At 41.5% G+C, this 20,050-nt stretch overlaps 1 protein-coding gene across 1 annotated transcript; it reads right to left on the reverse strand.

Annotated features, from left to right (window-relative positions):
- Nucleotides 1–9,502: 9,502 nt before the first annotated feature.
- LOC131240296 (MLO-like protein 1) lies at nt 9,503–16,634 on the reverse strand. Its single transcript, XM_058238434.1, has 14 exons — nt 16,326–16,634; nt 16,153–16,210; nt 15,832–16,061; nt 14,979–15,095; nt 14,812–14,872; nt 14,625–14,719; nt 13,700–13,774; nt 13,471–13,559; nt 13,032–13,081; nt 11,842–11,882; nt 11,446–11,655; nt 11,048–11,115; nt 10,901–10,961; nt 9,503–10,007 (listed from the first exon to the last, which is right to left on the reverse strand). The coding sequence occupies exons 1-14, from the start codon at nt 16,449–16,451 to the stop codon at nt 9,774–9,776; spliced, it is 1,515 nt and encodes a 504-aa protein (XP_058094417.1). The 5' UTR covers nt 16,452–16,634; the 3' UTR covers nt 9,503–9,773.
- Between the last annotated feature and the right edge of the window lie 3,416 nt (nt 16,635–20,050).

The following is a 20,050-nucleotide window of genomic DNA, read 5'->3' on the forward strand; positions in this document are numbered from 1 at the left end:
TTTCATCATCTACTGCAGTACTTTGGTGTGCCATCTCATCAAATTCGAACCATAATTCTTAAGATCTGAAAACTTATTTCAACTGGACTTGTTGTCCATCTGGGTCAGGTACACTCTTTAAGGACTCAACTGAGTAAACTCAGGCATAAAATAGCCTTCTTTTCTCTCACACACACACACACACACACACACACACACACTATAAAATCCATTAGAAGTCACATTAATAGCATGTGGACTGCTGGTTGCCGGCTTCTGTCTGTGTAGAGGTCGCCAGCCGCCGAATTGCTTTGAATCAAATGGAATTGATCAAGTTATCAAGTTGACTCAATGAATCCCTCCGATCCAAGATTCAGTCTGAAGACTCAGTTTCCAAGTGACTCGGCTTAGTTTTGAGTTGGGTCAGTGAGTTTTAAAACTATGATTTGAACCCCCAAGTGAAAATGGCCAATCTTTTGGATGATAGGCAAACTTCACATTAACAGCATGTAGACTGCTGGTTGCAGGCTTCTGTCTGTGTTGAGGTTGCAGGGTCCCAAACTTTGCCCATGCCTTCACTTCTTACTCACAAAATCCCAACCAACCAGGCAAGTGACTCAGTTGATTTGTTTCGAGTCATTATTGTCCGAGTTATCAAGTTGACTCAATGAGTCTCTCCGATGGAAGGCCAAGTTTCTAAGCGACTCAGTTCAATCTCTAGCCAAGTTGATTTAACTAGGCTGAGTTTTGAGTTGGGTCAGTGACTTCTAAAACTATGATTTTGAACCCCCAAGTGAAAATGACCCATCTTTTGGATGGTCGACAAATTTTACGGAATGGTATTTGACCCCCCAATGAATGTGGTTGATTTGGATGGACAGGATTAAACCAAATGATGCAGGACATGAAAATTAACTATAATATGCAAGATCTCAAGCTTTAGATCAAACTAATTTAGAAACATTCACATAAAATTTTCACATCCCACACAAAAGTTCAAACATTCAAGCAAGGGGAATCTGTGCAGGTCCAGGCCTACACATGTTAGGGCTGGATGAATAAAAATTATGAGCCAAACAATACTCAAAAGGAAGCAAAACTCATCCACATGTGCACAACAATCAGTCTCTAATCCAAGGGATTCACTAGTTTCAATTCAGAGTATCCTAAGATTAGAAAAAGGGGCAAATAAATTGAAAGTAATGCAATCTAGGGTTAGGGTTAGAGAAAATATATATGAGGGGAGTAAAATAGATAGGAAATCTGAACTTGGAGACAGTTCCCGCGCCCGGATAGCAGGCCTGTCGCACTTGCACAGGGGCTTGGCCACACGTGCGAGGGGGTGCCGAGTGCGGAAAGCGCCTTCTTGGTTCTAGTCGGTTAAGGGAGGGTTTCAAAACCCCCGAGTCTCACATCGATCGGATGTGCGGTCTGTACGTGGTGCTCCGCCGAAGTTTCAGCCCTCCTGCAAGGCTAGATTCTGAAAATCGGCTGTAGGGAGAAGAACTATTACAAAAGATGACAGATTCGAAGCTAGGATGGGTGTATAAGGTGAGAAGTATAGATGATAGAAGATAATGGCGGATTGGGATAAATGTGTCTTCACACCACGGTAATTAGCCCTTCGATGAAAGGAGGGCTTTGCACCCAATTGGATTTCCACAACTCAAGAACTCAGAGAAGTAGAAAAACGTATGAATTTTTATTAATCTTCAATGAATAAAAAAATTATAAGGGGCACTTATTTATAAGAAAACTCTATACCCCAAAACTCGCGCTATGTGCGCAACCTATTACATGGCGATGAAGTAAACAAAAATAAAAATTAATCAAAGAAATCTAAATCATCCATGATATTTTAAATAACATTAATAAGCAAAACCTAAAATATGAGATTAATCAGACTAGTGGGCCACGATCATGAGATCCTATGATGGGCTTTACTTGACTATCTGGCCCACCCCAACGAACTAAAACTCCGTCTTCTAACTAGGATGCCTTCCCTGGACGTCGTCATCGATCCAGATTGACGGTGGAGTCCTCTTTCTCCTTGTGTACGTGCATAGGGGGGCGGCGCGCGTGATGTCCCCATCAACTCTCCCCGGCTGTGAAGATTTTACCACTGGCGAAACAAAACTCCTGAACTGCTCAAAGATGTCAAGATCAAGTCTCTAAAGCTCCTCCTCAGTGAGCCACATGCTTTCTGAAGCTGGTCGTAACTTCCATTTAACCAGGTACTTCTGAAACCTGCCGTCCGACGTTGAAACTATATGATGGTCCAGAATATCCTCTATTTCCTCTCTGGGTATTTGAAGGTTAGGTATGGGAGGTAGAAGCTGGGAAGAAAAGTCGGGAAGAGGCCATGTATCAAGGGACAGATCTGGGGAATCAGGATAGGTGGGCGAAGGGCCAGACAAAGTATCAGTAGTCCCCTGAAAAGTAACTAGATCCTCGACATTGAATGTGGAACCAATTCCCATGGAAGGTGTGAGATCTACCACATACGTATTGAAACCGTTTCGCTTTATAATTTTGAAGGGTCCAGCGCTATGTGCATGTAATTTACGAACGGCCCCCTGAGAATACCGCTCGGGCCTAATGCAGACCATCACAAAGTCCTTTACATTGAATTCCTTGAAATGTTTATGCTGGTCTGCAGAAAATTTATAATGGTCATTGCTAGTAGTGATCTTTCGCCTGATTTCTTGATGCAATGAATGAATGTGATGCGCAAAAGACTCTGCAGACTCTAACGACCTATGGGACAGTGACATAGGGACAAGTTCAATAGACTTCCTAAGCTTATAACCAGTAACTACCTCAAAAGGACTTAGACTTGTGGACCTATTGACAAAACTATTGAATGCAAACTTAGTTATAGGTAGTACGGTGTCCCATGTCCTGGTGTGCTCCCCCACTAAACATTTGAGCAAACTTCCTAGGCTCCTATTGACCACCTCAGTCTGACCATCGGTCTGAGGGTGTAAGGAGAAGAAAATCTGGAACCTAGTTTTCATCATGTGCTATAGTGTCTTCCAAAAGTAACTCATGAATCGCACGTCCCGGCTAGACACTATAGTTTTTGGTAACCCATGCAGTTTAATGACCTCACTAAAGAATAGCTTGGCAACATGAGATGCACGGAGGTCTTATAACAAGGAATAAAGTGAGCCATTTTAGAAAAATGGTCCACAACAACAAATATGGAATCGTATTTCCGAATAGTATTAGGAAGTCCAAGCACGAAATCCATATTGATGTCCTGCCAATGGATGAATGGGACTGGCAAAGGTATGTATAATCCTGTGTTTTGTTTCCTTTACATTGCCAGTTGACAAGTACGACATTGCCTTATAATTTTGGTCACATATCGCTTGAGGCTTGGCCAATGAAACTTATCCTCCACTAGGGCAATGGTCTTGTCTCGACCGAAATGACCCGCGACCTCTCCTGAATGTAACTCTCAGACAAAAAAATCACGGAAGGAGGTGCGTGGTATGCACAAGCAGTCACTCTTAAACAAGTATCCATCTAAAATCAAGTACTCACTGCTAGCTCCCGATGGACTCTCTAACAACGACACATATACAACTCTAAAATTTGGATACTCAGAATACTCTTCTTTGATGTACTCGAGGCTCATGACTTCGACACTCATGGAATTGAGTAATGCGACTCGATGACTCAATGCGTCGGCAGACTTATTCTCTACACCGGCCTTGTGCTTAAGCACAAAAGTGTACTCTTGAATGAATTGAGCCCACTTGGCATGCCTAGAGTTTAATTTTTTCTGAGAGTTTAGGTATATCAAGGCCTCGTGATCTGAGAATAAGACGAATTTTTATGGCGATAAGTAATGGTGCAGTGATTACACTACCGCATAGAACTCTTTGTCATACGTGAAATATTTCTACTTAGCCTTATTCAATTTCTCACTAAAAAAGACAACGAGGTGCCCATCCTGACTAAGTACTCCTCCTATGTCAACTCTTGACGTGTCACATGAGACTTCAAAAGCTTTTGAAAAATTTGGAAGTCGCGTGACTGGAGCTTCAGTCATCTTGACCTTTATCTCCTTGAAGGCCTTCGAGGATACTTTTTTCCATTGAAACTCTCATTTTTTAATGCAATCCGTGATGGGACCCATAATGGAACTGAAACCTCAAATGAACCGCCTATAAAAGGTGGCTAAGTTGTGAAAGCTACGCACCTCATGAATATTGCGAGGTTCAGGCCAATTGACTAAGGCCTTGACTTTCTTGGTATCTGTCGATACGCCCTTCGCTGACGCAATAAAATCTAAGAAGATAACACTACTAGACAAAAACGCACACTTCTTTAGGTTAGCATACAACCTTTCGGCCCCGAGGATTCCACAAACTTGCCTCAAATGATCGAGGTGTTGCTCCTTAGTCATGTTATAAATCAAGATATCGTCAAAGTATACGACCAAGAACTTCCTCATGAAGGGTCTCAACACTTGGGTCATCACACGCATGAAGTTGCTTGGGGCATTAGTTAACCCAAAAGGCATAACTACCCACTCGTATAGCCCATCCTTTGTCTTAAAGGTCATCTTCCACTCATCATCAGGGCGTACACGGATTTGGTAACAACCACTTTTGAGGTCAATTTTTGAGAAGATAGTAGCATTGGTCATCATATCTAACATATCATCAAGACGCGATATGGGAAACCGATACTTGACTGTGATTTTGTTGATGACCCTACTATCAACATACATCCTCCATGTGTCATCCTTCTTAGGTGTAAGAAGGGCGGGCACGGCATATGGGCTCATACTCTCTCGAATAAAACCCTTCTTTAGGAGTTCATCAATCTGCCTCTTCAACTCAGCGTGATCTTTTGGATTCATTCTATAATGCGGGGGGTTTGGTAGAGTTGCCCTAGGGATTAAATCAATGACATGTTGTATATTTCTCATAGGGGGAATCTCATTTGGTAGATCATCAGGAAAGACATCACGAAACTCATGCACTACCTGAATGGCCTCAGTGGGTAACTCTACGCTAGCCTCTGGTATACTCTCCCTATCCATTGGGGCGTATAATATCGAGTCCGCCTCCGTTTCTTGCTCAAAGTCCTTGGCATTTAGAATATAGAGTGGTTTCGACTTAGACTTCGAATCCTTCAATTCTTTTGAGCCGCTTACACCACTCTGTGTGAACTCCTTTCCAGTCGTGTTCTTGGGTGGCGATGGATTTAACTTGACCTTTTTGCCCTCGAACCAGAATGTACACACATTCGAACGACCAAATATGGTAACATCCCTATTATAGAGTCATTGCCTACCCAGAATGATATGGCCAACATCCATGGGAACAACATCACACCAAAGTGTGTCTTTATATAATCCAAACTGAATAGGAACAAGACAATGGTGCAAGATTGGAATGGACGTTTCATCAACCCAGGAGACTCTATAGGGTTGAGGATGGGCCTCCAGCTTCAAGCCCAAACGGCTCACAGCGCTACTCAATACCACGTTGGCACAACTACCACTATCCACGATCATCTTATAGCTCTTTTCCCTATATTTTGCATAAGTATAGAAGATCGTGTTGCAGCGCCAATCATCAGTGTTATTGGCCTGAGCCAATATGCAACACACAATCACGAGGGTCGCAGACTCTTGCGCTCCCTCTTCCTCATCACTAGGGATTTCTACTGGCTCATATTCTTCCTCTTCACCGTCACTCTCTAGGGGCACTACTTCTACTTGCCCATCAATAAAGAATATTTTGGTGCCCTCTTTCGTACCTCACTGGTAGGCAAAGTGACCAAACCCCTGACACATAAAACACTTAGTTGCCCCAATTCCACGCGAGTTAGACCCGACAATTTCTTTACCCTTATTATCCTTGGGCCTGGGCTGAAAATTGTTAGAAGGTTTGTTTTGATACCCAGTGAATCACGAAAGTCAAACCACCTTCCCACAAATGCTTTGAGGTATTGCTTGATGTCTAACACTACTTGATACAATTGTTCAATAATGTCTATGTCTTTGGCGAGCAATTCTCTCTTAATGTCAGGACGGAGGCCTGTTTTAAAACAAGCAAAGGTGAGTACGGGGTCTTCATCAACCTTGCAACGGGTCAAGTACTCTTCGAACTTCTCAATAAACTCAGCAACAGTCATGGAACCTTGTCGAAGAGACTGTCATTCGTCAATCAACCGTAAGTGATAAAAGAAAATGAGGTACTTCTCTTTAAGCATTTCTTTCATTTCTCCCCAATTGACTATTGAGAGATCTCTCGCTCTTTCTTTCTTTTGCTCTACTGTCGCCCAAAACCTCTTTGCTTGGTCCACAAGCTTCATCTTGGCGAATCAGACTCGACGAGCATTTGATATGTCATACCACTCAAAATAGTGTGGTCCATATCTGCCAACCAATCTAAAAAGGCTTTAGAGTCCAAGTAGCCATCAAACATAAGGACATCTACTCTAACTCCCTTGGGGAGTTGTGCATCTGGGTCATACTGATCATGATGTCCCTCACGGGGTGAGTGCACGGGTGTGCGCCCATGACAAATTCCTTGGTCTAACCTTCTGACCCCCTACTTGAGATTAAGCATTTTCCCCAATGGTGGGGTTTGCCCCGAGGAAGGTCTTTAGTTGGGTAACGCGCACATTAAACTGCTCAAGGCGTTGGTCCATATGTTGTTTTAAGCGCTTTCCCAAAGAATCAACCTGTTGGGTCAACTTGTCCAATGATTTTTGCAATTGCTCCATGTTTAGTGTAGGGTGCAAGCCAAAACCACGACCCGTACGCGTGGACATATAACTACTAACTCAACATAAGGACCTTCTACTGTGACTATATGCATCTAAATGAAACTAAATGATGCTATGAGACTTTATATGAGGAAAACCATACAACGTCACTAAAACTCAGCAATATAACTATTAAAATAAGGGGATAACAGAAAATTCTAGCAATGTGAGTTGCTAACTTTCTGTTAACAGAAATTTCAGCCGCTTGTATCAGGATTTATGGATCTCTAAACAGCTATATGTGATGAGACTTGATGTATAATGGACATAAATAAACTAAACCCTAAACTTGTGATATATTCCCCTATAAAAACCCTAAGCTTTGATACCAAATTTGATGCAAGATATGAAAATTAATTATGATATGCAAGATCTCAGGCTTTAGATCAAACTAATTCAGAAACATTCACATAAAATTTCCACATCCCACACAAAAGTTCAAACATTCAAGCAAGGGGAATCTGTGCGGGTCCAGGCATACACATGTTAGGGCTGGATTAATAAAAATTATGAGCCAAACGATACTCAAAGGGAAGTAAAACTCATCCACACGTGCACAGTAATCAGTCCCTAATTCAAGGGATTCACCAGTTTTAAAAGTACCCTAGTTTTACAAAAGGGACAAATAAATTGAAATTAATGCAATCTAGGGTTAGGGTTAGGAAAAATAAGTATAAGGGAAGTAAAATAGGTAGGAAATCTGAACCTGGAGACAGTTCCCGCGCGCGGACATCGGGTCAGGCCCGTCGCACGTGCGAGGGGGCACCGAATGCGGAAAGCGCCTCCTTGGCTCTGGTCAGCCATGGGAGGGCTTCAAAACCTCCGAGTTTCATGTCAATCGGATGTGCGGTCTGTACGTGGTGTTCCGCCGAAGTTTCAGCCCTCCTGTAGGGCTATATTTTGAAAATCGGCTGTATGGAGAAGAACTGCTGCAAAAGCTGACGGATTCGAAGCTAAGATGGGTGTAGGAGGTGAGAAGTATACATGATATAAGATAGGAGCGGTCGAGATAGATGTGGCTTCGCATCACGGTAGTTAGCCTTTCGATGAAGGGAGGGCTTCGCACCCAATTGAATTTCCACAACTCAAGAACTCAGAGGAGTAGAAAAACGTAGAAATTTTTATTAATCTTCAATGAATAAAAAAAACTACATAGGGTGCCTATTTATAAGAAAACTCTATACCCCAAAACTTGCGCTGTGTGCGCAACCTATTACTTGGCGATGAAGTAAGCAAATATAAAAACTAATCAAAGAAATTTAAACCGTACATGATATTCTAAATAACATTAATAAGCAAAACCTAAAATATGAGATTGATCAGACTAGAGGGCCACGATCATGAGATCCCATGATGGACTTTACTTGACTTCCAGGCCTACTCCAATAAACCAAAACTCTATCTTCTAACTAAGAGGCACTCCCTAGATGTCGTCATCGATCCAAATCGACGGTGGGGCCCTCCTCCTTGAAGTTGTGGTATAAGTTCGGCTCTGGTTGCCAACTTAATGCAACCCTCATAGGCTACAAGAGCACAAAACTCCAACAGGCACAATGTAACAAACTATCATATATTTTTATTACCATAAAAAAGTTAACTTGGTTGGAACAAGATTCATGTCTAGGATAAGGCTCAGACGATGAAGGCGATGATGTATCTTTACTTTTATTTTTCCTTTTCCTTTTTAGTAATAAAGCATATGATCTTTAATGATTTATTGATTTCTACTGCGTTGCTATTTGTATTCTCTCGTACCCTAATCAGAATCAGTTGTGGTTGTAAGAGGTAATATCTCAGGCCGTAATCTGAATTTGTTATGGTTGTAAGAGGATTTCTTCAATATCCAATAAATTTTTACACCTTGTTCGGGAGCATAGAATTGAAATCTTGAATTTTTGGTTCTATTTTATTGTACGGATTTTCAAAATCCCAGATTTCAAAAGTTGTGTTTGGAGCTTGGATTTTGACTCTTGGATTTCTAAAATTGTTTTCAGTATATTCATAGGATAATAAATATGATAAATTAAATCCCTTTAAATAACTCTAACATATGCAACATGAAACAATCATTGCATTGAACCAAATGTAAGATAGCCTTGAGTAAAAAGTAAGGCAATTACAAGTTTTTGGTAAACTACAAATGTGTGCCCACTAATTTTATATTTGAAACTAAATTCTATATTTCTTTTTAGGTGATTATCAATTTTTTCTCTATAGTATGGGCCTACATAATAATGTATAGGCTTGATTTTTATAGCATCATGTCAATGTGAATGTAAGTGAAAACATTCCACGGTGTGAATGAATATGAATACCTTAAGCGAGGAGGATATGGTAGTAATGGTGGTTAGAGATGACCCCAAAATTCTAGATTTTGCAAGGGGTCTCCTTTGGAACTGAAAAAGTATAAAAATCCTGAATTTGTAACCGCCTTGTAATTGAAATGAACCTCCTTTTGCAAATCCTGGATTTCAATTTCCAACTGTCCAAAATCCAGAATTTTGGCAAGGAGCAACCATGACAGGTCCATTGTCTGACGAAACTAGGTTGGTGCCTTGGGCTCCCATTGATGGAACAAGACAATGTTATTTGTTTGAGCGTGTGGTTGCCATGGAATGGATGGTCCCTGCTGTTGGTGGACAAAAGCAATTGGGACATGCCCTACCTGCCTGTCTGAAAACTGAAGCATTCTTCTTCCTCACTGTAAAAATGCATAGAATGTCGGTAGTGTAGCGAAAGAAATACAGTATTTGATGCCAAAAGTAACCTCTTGAAATAGCATTTTCAACTCATCTTCTACACCCTTTCACTGTCTACAATATTCCTATAATCTGTATGGGAATGATAGCCTTCCTTTTCTACGAAATATCAAAGTATGAACATTTTGTATAAGAGACAACCACAAGCTGTGTAAATGCACTTTGCCATACACATACAAGCAGCTTTGCAATGCATGCTGATTTGTATTATGGTGTGAGGGCACTACACTGCTTGAGGGTTCATGGGTCATGCCCATTCAAGGCTGTTGGTCGATCAATAGTCCCCTTTTCTCCCTCGCCCACCTTCTGCAGCTGAATTCCCAAAGAAGAACCATCTGTGGATCCCACATGGCTAGAACTGTCGCGGCCATTGGCCACTCTAATTGCCTTCCTCTTCTTTACTTTCTGGGCCCACCCAACTAGGCCCTCCTGCACGTGCTCATCGAATATCACCTTCTTGAACGAACTCCCCATCTTCATCAGAAAAATGGCAGTTACCATCAGTAGCTATCGTTTGATTTTGTAGTGAAGCTTGTAGTGAAAGAGCTTCAAGCCTGCTGGCTACACTCGAGAGAAGGATTTTGAGTCCTACACTTCCCACACCTGTGCACAAGATTTCTCTGAGGCTGTTCATCAGGTAGATTGTCTGACCACATCAAATCTGGACCACTGATCAAGTATTTATAACCATCCATTTTCTTCATAGATGTGGCACACCAACGACCACATCCGCCTGATGATGAACAGCTGAAATCTTGCCAGACATGCCTGAACTCGAAAAACTCATCCAGACTAGATGCCTGGCAGGCTTGGGTAATTTAAACATATATAGATGTGTAACAAATATTTTAAATACCTATATTTAGGTAAATATATAAAATAGCTAATGCTGAGTTTTGTTGGACCAATATCATGATATTTCATGATATTGGTACCTGATTAATCAGGAAATATCATATCCGGTGTAACCAAATGCACGACTAAAAAATGCAATGCAAAAGTGTGCTTGTTACAGATGTTTGCCTCCTCAGTAAGGTCATGAGCAACTTGGCTTGAGTCACCGTGAGTCACATTGAGTCGACTGAGTCAGCTCTCTGACCCAATGACTCTTGTCAATGCAGCACCAAGTCACTCTCACAAGAAAGTTCTCTAGTGACTCAGCTCAAAATCTCATTGGGTCAACTGAGTCAGCTCAATGACTTGATGAGCTTTGTTGATTCAGCACCAAGTAGCACTCACAAGCAAGTTCTCTAGAGACTTGGCTCAAAATCTTGTCGGGTCGGCTCATTTGAGTTTTGAGCTGAGTCAGCGAGTTCTAGTGCAAATGAAAATCACTGAGCAGCTGTATCATTTCTCCTGCGACTCACCTGGGTGACAATGGCATAAAGCGGCAAGGTGCTGTAACTGCAGAGTAACTGAATAATCACCCTATTCACCAACAAACACAGCATCATGACAACTTTCACAGACAGAATCACATGAATGAATTGAGACAAGGTTAGAGAGATCTCTACCCAATTACAAGCCTGGGGACGATATAGCGAACTTCTCCCATGATGCATGAGTCGAAGCCATATGTTGTCTGCACAGGACAGTGGTTTTATTAGCAATAGCATGTCGAGAGGCAAGCAACTGCTCTGGAGAAGAAAAATCCAGAAAAACAGACGCCTGCCCAATGTGTTTCCTGTTTTGTCACCCAATCCAAATGATACGGTGGATTTGTATCATGGATTCCTCTGAAAAAAATCCAAACAAATTCTGATTTCTTTCGAGAGATGTCCAAACAGGCCCTTGTTAAAGAGATCGAAACAGATTTGACCAACCCATGTTGTAAAGCCAGCAGAGAAAGCACGATTGATAGAATTTTCCATCTTGACATTAATAACAACGGATGCTGTGGATGGTCACTTACCAATATCCAGAAGAAGAATGCAATCTCAAATGCGTTTTGGAAGAGGATGAAATGGATCAAGTAGAGGACTATCTTGGGGCGGTCGAACCAGAAATGGTCATCTGAAGGCCGAACTACCAAGTCCCCTTCCAGCGCCGTGTGTTTCTCTGCAACCTCATGGGCTAACTGAGTGATAACGTGCTCCAGCTTTGTGCCCACAGCAAGCAGAAGCTACAAAAGCCACTCGGAAAAATCACATTTCGGTTCCTTACGAAACTTGCACATGTATGTATGATCAATGCAAATGGGACCCAAATGAAATACGGAATATTTGCAAATCAAAAGGAATATACGACAATACATGAATTTGTAATGCATGGACTTAGAAAGAGTAATTCCGAGAGTAAGCTTTCTTACAAATAATGGAATGAATGCTATCCAAAAATATGTATGCCAACCTGCAGCAGGTAATAGAAAAGAGTGTGAGTCCAATACCGGTCAGCGAATTGAGCATTTTCTACATTAGCTCGATTTCAATAGTTTGGTGCGGCAAAAGCTTAATGTGAAAGTGTCTGATGCTAACGGTTATATCAAAGGCTGGGTTTGGATGTAACGATATCCGGTGGCAGGCCTTGAAATTTTCATTATATTTAGATTTTAAAGCATAGGTAGAAGCAGGATTATTAAAACGTGTCCAAAAGGTATGATAGGCCGCTAATAATCAAACAAGGCTTCCTTGAAGTTAGCAGGCTATAGGATAGGTGGTGCCATTTGACAGAAACTGAAAGTCGGTTCACTCCATCGAGCATCGATTTTGGTTCGTAGAAAATTGAGCAAAATGCCATTCGGCATTGAATTGAAATTGGGCCAAGGTTATTTAACACGCTCTTGATATCCTTACGCATGGCAACACAGGGCACACATGTAAGAGATCCAGATTGTTCATCCATTGTGACCTATCATGAACAGGCTATATGTTATATACTTGCTGTCAGTTGGAGGATTTTTTTTTTTCCCAATTGAATGTTGGTTGCCCTTTTCTTAATTTCTCATTTGTGATTCTCAATGGTCCCCCAATCAGGGGTACATCCTATCCACTGTAGGGCCCAGATTGAAACAATAATGGGTCTGGATCTCATTCACGTGTACTATACAAACCTATGCTTGAATATTTGAAAAAGAAAAAAAAAGCCCGACTTGAAACATGGCCAGGTTGACTAATTTCATCAAAAACAAACTCAATTTGGTCATGACTGGTCAAGAGTCAGTTCAAGATTTGTCAGTCAACTTGATTTTGATTCATCAAAACTCTAGTTGGTGTTTAAGACTCAAAAAACTCAACCAAGTTACTCAATTCAACGGACTCATGAGTCTTTGAGTTGTAGAACTATGGATGGTGGTTGGTGATATAGACAACATTGGATCTCTTTAACTTCATTGGAGTAGCTTTAAGATGATTATTCCCTTTCCTTACAGAAGGGATTACTCAATGAGGAAGAACAGAAACATTAGATAGAGATCCTCGCATTCATTTTCTATGAATAAAATAGAAACAACAGATTCATCATCTATCAACTTCAGCAACAATATCTTGAGATTGAACTTACCATCAACATTCAACAACAAGAAAATGACAACAAAGATCCAAAGGTACCAACTGCAATGAAAGTAAATTGAAAGGAATCAGAATTTCAGAACAAAAAAATATATATAAAAAAGAAGAAGAAGCATTCATCCTCAAGTATATATGCCAAATGAACAAGACCCCATGCTAAAATAAAAATAAAAATAAAATTGCCAGTTTGGGAATCTGGCAGACACGCGGGTTCACCATTCAAAATGAGAATGAAACAGTAACAAGTCTGTTATTCTCAAATTCTCATTACAGGGCAGATTTTGCTGATACAAAGAGGCCCTTAACATTGAGTGTTAAGAATCCAACCAATACACCAAAAGCCTTAGGACTGATGGAATGTGTCAAGCTACACTCTTTAAACCATTGGGATCGTTACATTGAGTAAATACTGTCAGATACTAGTAATATACCTTATACCGACAACTTTCTTGAAATCAGCTTCAAGGGCTCGTATCATGTACTTGTGGAAATTGAATTTGGGGTTTCCCTTGCAATGCGTCTACACCAGAAATAACATAGATGAGAAATAAAAACTCCCAAAGAAACAAAAAAATCAATAAAAAAAAATAATAATAATAATAAATCTATGTGAAAGAACTAAGTCGATAATACTTCTTGAATTTCAAATCGATTGCTTACCATGATGAAACCGAGACGTAGTGTGATGTAATCCGCTTTGGTCACAGATGCATAGAATTGCTTGACAAAAGAATGCTGAAGAAATAACAAAATTAATCAATGAAGTAAAACACAAGCACATAACAATATGCGCTCTTACGGCGGAATCGTTGGTTGCTACAATGTGAGGCATGACTAGCATTACAAATGGGACAGCCCATGCCGGCCCCATTTGCCACCCTAGGCATACAACACTACCGAGCAGCCTATATCAGCGAAGCAAGGAAAGTCCGTGTTAGAGTCTGTACAATGCTGAATGTACAAGCCATTGGGAGTGAAGTTTTCAGTTTTAGATCCAAGAGACATCCAAATACAATACCCTTCACTGTTTCGACATCCACCAAATCCATTATTGGTTGAATATAAGTGTCCACTAAATTATGCATTTTGGGCACTACCTAAATGTTGATGCGGGAGCATGTTGTATCTCTACACTAGGGTTGGGTGGCCCACCAGGTGGGGCCGGGGACCTGTGCGAAACAGGGGTTGCCCATGGGGTGGTCTTGCCTAGGTTTTCCTAGGAGGGCATTCATATAGGGATAAAACGGTCCTTTCCCATCAGCTCTGGAGCTTTTGGTGTGCTGGTCGGTTTTCTGCTATCAGAATTATATCAGATCCAGAGCCTAGTGTTCTAGTGTGATTCGAGGACAGTGTGGAAGCATTTGGGGCGCCCCCAAAATGCGTCTGAGTCAAGTGTGCTTGTCGGGTAGTGTCTAAGCATTTGGTGGTGCTTGTGGGTAGTGTCCAAGCATTCATTTCCACCCCGAATTGTGGATGAGATAGAGATGGTTCAAAGCCATTTATTTTAATCTCTCGATATGACTTCACGACATATCCAAACATTCCATTATGAAACAAATCAACCATAAAGGATGAAATAACATACCATCCAACCTAGTATAGCAGAATCTTTCCCCATGCCTGAAAAATGTTGCTGGATGAAAACGTGTTCATGCACATGTGTGATATTCGAATTCAAAGCTGCATATAAGATTCTTCTCAGGTTATAAACTTTGCAGGCAAATCATAATGAGGCATCACTTTTGAAAATTTTGAGCATCTGAAAGTATTACCCTTTTCTGTATCGTAGTTCTCTTTTCCAATTGAATCCTCCCAATGCTTCCATTGACGTATCTAAGCCAAGACAGAGAAAAAAGGATAGAAATAGTCATAAATGCCTGCATCAACAACACTGTTGAAATTGGAATTTTGAAGGGCCGTAAGACAGTTAAGCAGTTACCTTTGCACCTCCCAAAATCATAGTAAGAAGGCAGAAAACAACATGGACGATTGCAAGAACGAAGATGAAGATGTGCAGCTGATGCAGTGCTTCCAGAGATAGCAATGGGACCTTCCCCTGAAAAACACATCAGACCTCTTGAATCTCATTCTGGAATTGGAACTAAAAGCAGGGTAAATTGAATCAGAGCTCAGTGCACTCAAATTGGGCAAATGGGGTGAAGATCCAGGATTTGGACCGTTCATCAGGTGGGTCCCGCAGTGGATGGGTAACTATCAGCAGATTGTACGGATTGGACGATCCTAGGTCTAAAATGGGTGGGTCATTTCCAGTTTAATTAAGAAGCTGTTACTGAAATGTTGGTGAATGATCAAAACCGCACTGCGTCTGAATCAAATCCAATGCTCCAGATTATTAAATTGGCGAATTGCTACCCCATTATAAGCTGAGGAATCATGCAAATCCCACCAGAAAGATATTGCTCAGCTCTTGAACTTGTACTACTGGCCATTGATCTGATGGACCATGCAGTACATGGGCCATACCCCAAATCACCCATATCGGGAGATCCTCACCATCGAATCTTTGTCCTTTTTTCTCATCGAATGTGATCTAATGGTGTATTTTCTCTATCAAAAATTTCATCTTCAGATAACTAGATCAAAGGGTCAGACCTGTCCAATAGGAGGTTGTTTTCAGGGCATGATCCATCCAAGGTGGGGCCCATCTGGCCAATGGTCTGGATACCATCTTCAAGAAAAAGAAAAAAGTGATAATTGAGAATTGAGACAACACATTGCATTTAATATCTTATAATCAGTTAATTCGGATATGGTGATCTGTGGTAGATTACCTCAGCGCAGTGGCCGGCTTTGGTGGATCCTTCAGCAAGTAGGCGTCTCCCGCCGTTGAGAATGCCAGAGAAGAAGAAGGATTGGAAGTGGGCCGTCGTGGCCTCGGTGTTCTGTTTTTCCCTCTTGCAAGGAAGCATGTGGCGTGTGAGACTCTCTGGCACGCAAATGCGGCTCACCGCACCTTGGAAGACCGTCAATAGAAGCGAGATGAATCCCAACACCATCAGCTCTGCATATACACAAACATATTCAGGGTATTTTCAACTTCTTCTTTCATGGGGAGAGAGAGAGAGAGAGAGAGAGAGAGAGAGAGAGAGGACCTTCTTTCACTTTCTGTAAGGCTTCGAATAATGGCTTCTGGTCCTTCTTCTTCAAGTACTATTGAGGGGAAAGAAATACACAGAAACTGATGAGTATATGAGAGAGAGAGAGAGAGAGAGAGAGAGAGAGAGAGAGAGAGAGAGAGAGAGAGAGAGAGAGAGATGATGCATGCCTTTCCAAGGAAATGAAGGGTGCGCTCGAGAGAGAGAGATATGACGACGATAACGGAGCAAACAGCAGCTACGATCCATGTTGGTGTGTATTCTAACGGCGTTGAGTTCTCTCCTCCGCCCGCCATCTCTCTCTGTGTTTTGAAATGAAGTTTTTGAAACTTGGGTTTTCTTAGTTGAAGTAGTTGGATTGATGGGCTCTCTCTCTCTCTCTCTGTATATTGAAATGAAGTTTTTGAAATTTGGGTTTTCTTAGGCTGAAGTAGTTGGATTGATGGGCTCTCTCTCTTGCTCCTTCCTCTTGTGAGCAAGAAAAAACCGGCCCTGACAGAAACGGCGAAGACGGTAATTATAACGTTAGAGCAGAATCCTCCACATCACTATTGTACGCGGCTGAGTGCAACACCAAGCTTGGTGGGGCCTATCATGTATATTGTTTGACATCTAATCCGTTCATCAGGTGAGAATATCGATTGTAAGGCTTCAGTAGAAAAATCATCCGGATTCACAAATAATATGGGCCACACCATAGGGAACAATGGGAAAGGAAGCATCAACCATAGGTTTGTATGTGGGGTCTACATGGTGCGAACGTTACATCGAGTGCAAAACAGCCTGGGTTTTTTTATGATGGAAGATCTAAACAGCCTATCACACATGATTGAAAGTTCAGATCTTACACAAGTGTTTCATATTTACATGTTTGCCTGCGTGTGGATGTGTACGGCTCCCACACGAGTATGAAATTAGTATATCTGAGAAATGGACCCCTTGGTCTGGTAATTTGGACCATTGGCCTGTTGCTTACCACAGTAATCTGGGCCATTGGCCTTTTGCTCACATACGCCAGTTTCAAGCCTTCAATCTGTAGAAAGAAATACAGTAACCATTCACATTCTATTTGAAAATGTCCTAAGATTCTTATTGTGATATTTTAATATAATTTATTTTAATTTAATGGTGGTATGAAATAGATAAACGGTCTGGATTACCAATTAAAGGTTCAAAATTATCAGTGTTGAAGAACGCGTATATTAATTTACAATGGTCCGGCCATGTATCATATTGTCTCGCGCCTTTTCAAACATGTCATATAATGTGAGTTTTGCACAAGTCACTAAAGCGTGGCAACTCGTTGACGCAACCAAACTTGTTGACTAATTGGACCGTTGGCTGCCCAATCGAGACGTATCAAAGCTCGAAAATCACCCTAATTGGCACATCTAACCGTCCAATTGATGCCCATCAAATGAAGACCGTCCGATAAATGTGAATTCTGTGGCCACTTCCAAAAGTACTGCAATATGGGGTTGCTCATCTGGTAGGCCCCACGGCTACACTTCCAAAAAAGACACGTGTGGCCCACACGATGATCAAGTCAGCGAGATTTTTAGGCTAAGGAAAACGCGAAATGGACTCATTTGATGAATGACACGTGGTGGCAGATCATACCACAAGATGAAAAGACCAGCCTGATTTTCAGCCTATGAAAACGTGAATAGTGGCCCCATCTGATGATGAACGGCCTCGATTTAGAATAAGCACGTGTCTAAATGTAGGGTTGTGAAAAAACGTACATTATAATGTAGGAGACCCTTTTCAAACGGAAGCGGATTGGCTGGTGTACCACACACGACCGACCTGGCTAATATGTTGACGTCACCAAGTCCTGTGGGTCCCATCATGTGGTATGTTTCATATCCAAACAGTCTGTCCACTTTTCGAACTCTTAGTAAGCCTTAAGACGAAAAATAAGACAGATCCATAGAGTAAGTGGACCACACTACAAAAAGTAGTGGAGAATTGAACGTCTACCATTGAAACCCTTTTAGGGTCACAGAAGTTCTGGATCAATATGATATTTTGTTTTCCTCTTCATTCAGGTCTTTGAGACGTTATCAACATATTGGATGTGAAATAAACGTTATATTGGGCCCTACAAATGTTTTAACGGTGAGAATCATTGTCCCACTTATATTTGTTGTGTGGTCCACTTGAGTTGTTGATATAAGTCATTTTTGGGATCATTATTTAAAATGATCTCTCCAAATGTATGCACGGTGTGGATATTATAAATACATCATTTTAGGGCCCATGTGACTTTGATCTCATTTGAACCGTTCGTACAACTCGGAGGTCGAGAGCCTAAGCGCTCGTCTTTGCACGACACGAAGCCACACTAGCCAGGTCGGTGGTGTGGTACACCAGTCAATCGGAAACGGATTGGCTACTCCCCTGCCATCAGCCAATGGCTGGCAGTCGGTGCTCTGTGGGCCCCACCATGATGTATATGTTTCATCCATGCCGTTCATCCATTTGTAAAGATCATTCTATGGATCTGTACAAAAAATGAGATGGATATAAATCTCATGTGGAACACATCACAGGAAAAAAATAATGATTGGATATCCACCATTAAAATTCTCATAAGGCCCACAGTACTGTTTATTTGACATCCAATCTGTTGATTAGGTCATACATACCCAGATGAAGGGAAAAAACAAAGATCAGCTTGATCCGGCCCCAAAAAGTTTTTAATGGTCCACGTTCATTCAACACTTTTTCCTGTAATGTGGTCCATTTAAGATTGAGATATACCTCATTTTTGGTCTCATGCTCTAAAATGATCTAGAAAAATATATGAACAGCATGGATGAAACACATACATCATGGTGGGCTGACAGAGCACAGAACACCAGCCATTGGCCGGTGGCAGGGGAGTAGCCAATCCGGAAACAGATTGGCTACTCTCCCTGACACCAGCCCCGAAGCTAGTGGTCGGTGCTCTGTGGGCCCCACCATGATGTATGTGTTTCATCCATTCCGTTCATCCATTTTAAAATATCATTTTATGTCTTTATCCCAAAAATGAGAGGGATATAAATCTCAAATGGATCACACCACAGGAAAAAAATAGTGATTGGATATCCATCATTTAAATCCTCCTAAGGCCTAATTTACTGTTTATTTGAAATCCAATCCGTTTATTAGGTCATAAAGACCCAGATGAAGGGAGAAAACAAAGATCAACTTGATCCAATACTTTTATGGCCCCCAAAAATTTTTTAACGGTCGAAGTTCATTCAACACTGTTTCCTGTAATGTGGTTCACTTGAGATTGGGATATACCTCATTTTTTGTGCATTACCATACATTGATCTAGAAAAATAGATAGATGGAATGGATGAAACACATACATCATGATGGGCCCACAGAGCACCGACCACCAGCTCCGGGGCTGGGGTCAGGGGGAGTAGCCAACCCGTTTCCGCCAATCCGCTTCCCACGTACGGCTAAAACAGGTATCATGGGAAAACGGTAGGAGCGCGAGATCCGGGGCAGACACACCCACACGCATTGTGACCTTCTGTTTTTTTGGATGCATCTGTTTTCGGGACAACACAGGGGCATATAATTACCAAATTGCCATTCTCAATAGAGATGGTATACCTGAACATGGTACACGCATCCATCCACCTTACACGTGGCAGGATGTCTTATCATTCAGGACCGTCCATCTTGTTGCCCCTATCATAGATGGAAAATGGCCCAAAATACATGGAGATCAGGTGACCCTTACCTTCTGATCAGTGGCCCTGAAAACAACGGTAGTAAACAGAAAGTACCCCACGGACGACATTCATCGTGAGACTTCAGCATGCGGCAAACATCATGAAAGGTGAAACGTCCGAATCATGATCTCCATATTATTAATGTTGGAGACAAT

This window comes from Magnolia sinica, chromosome 3 (assembly GCF_029962835.1).
Source record: "Magnolia sinica isolate HGM2019 chromosome 3, MsV1, whole genome shotgun sequence".
NCBI classification, from domain to species: domain Eukaryota; kingdom Viridiplantae; phylum Streptophyta; class Magnoliopsida; order Magnoliales; family Magnoliaceae; genus Magnolia; species Magnolia sinica.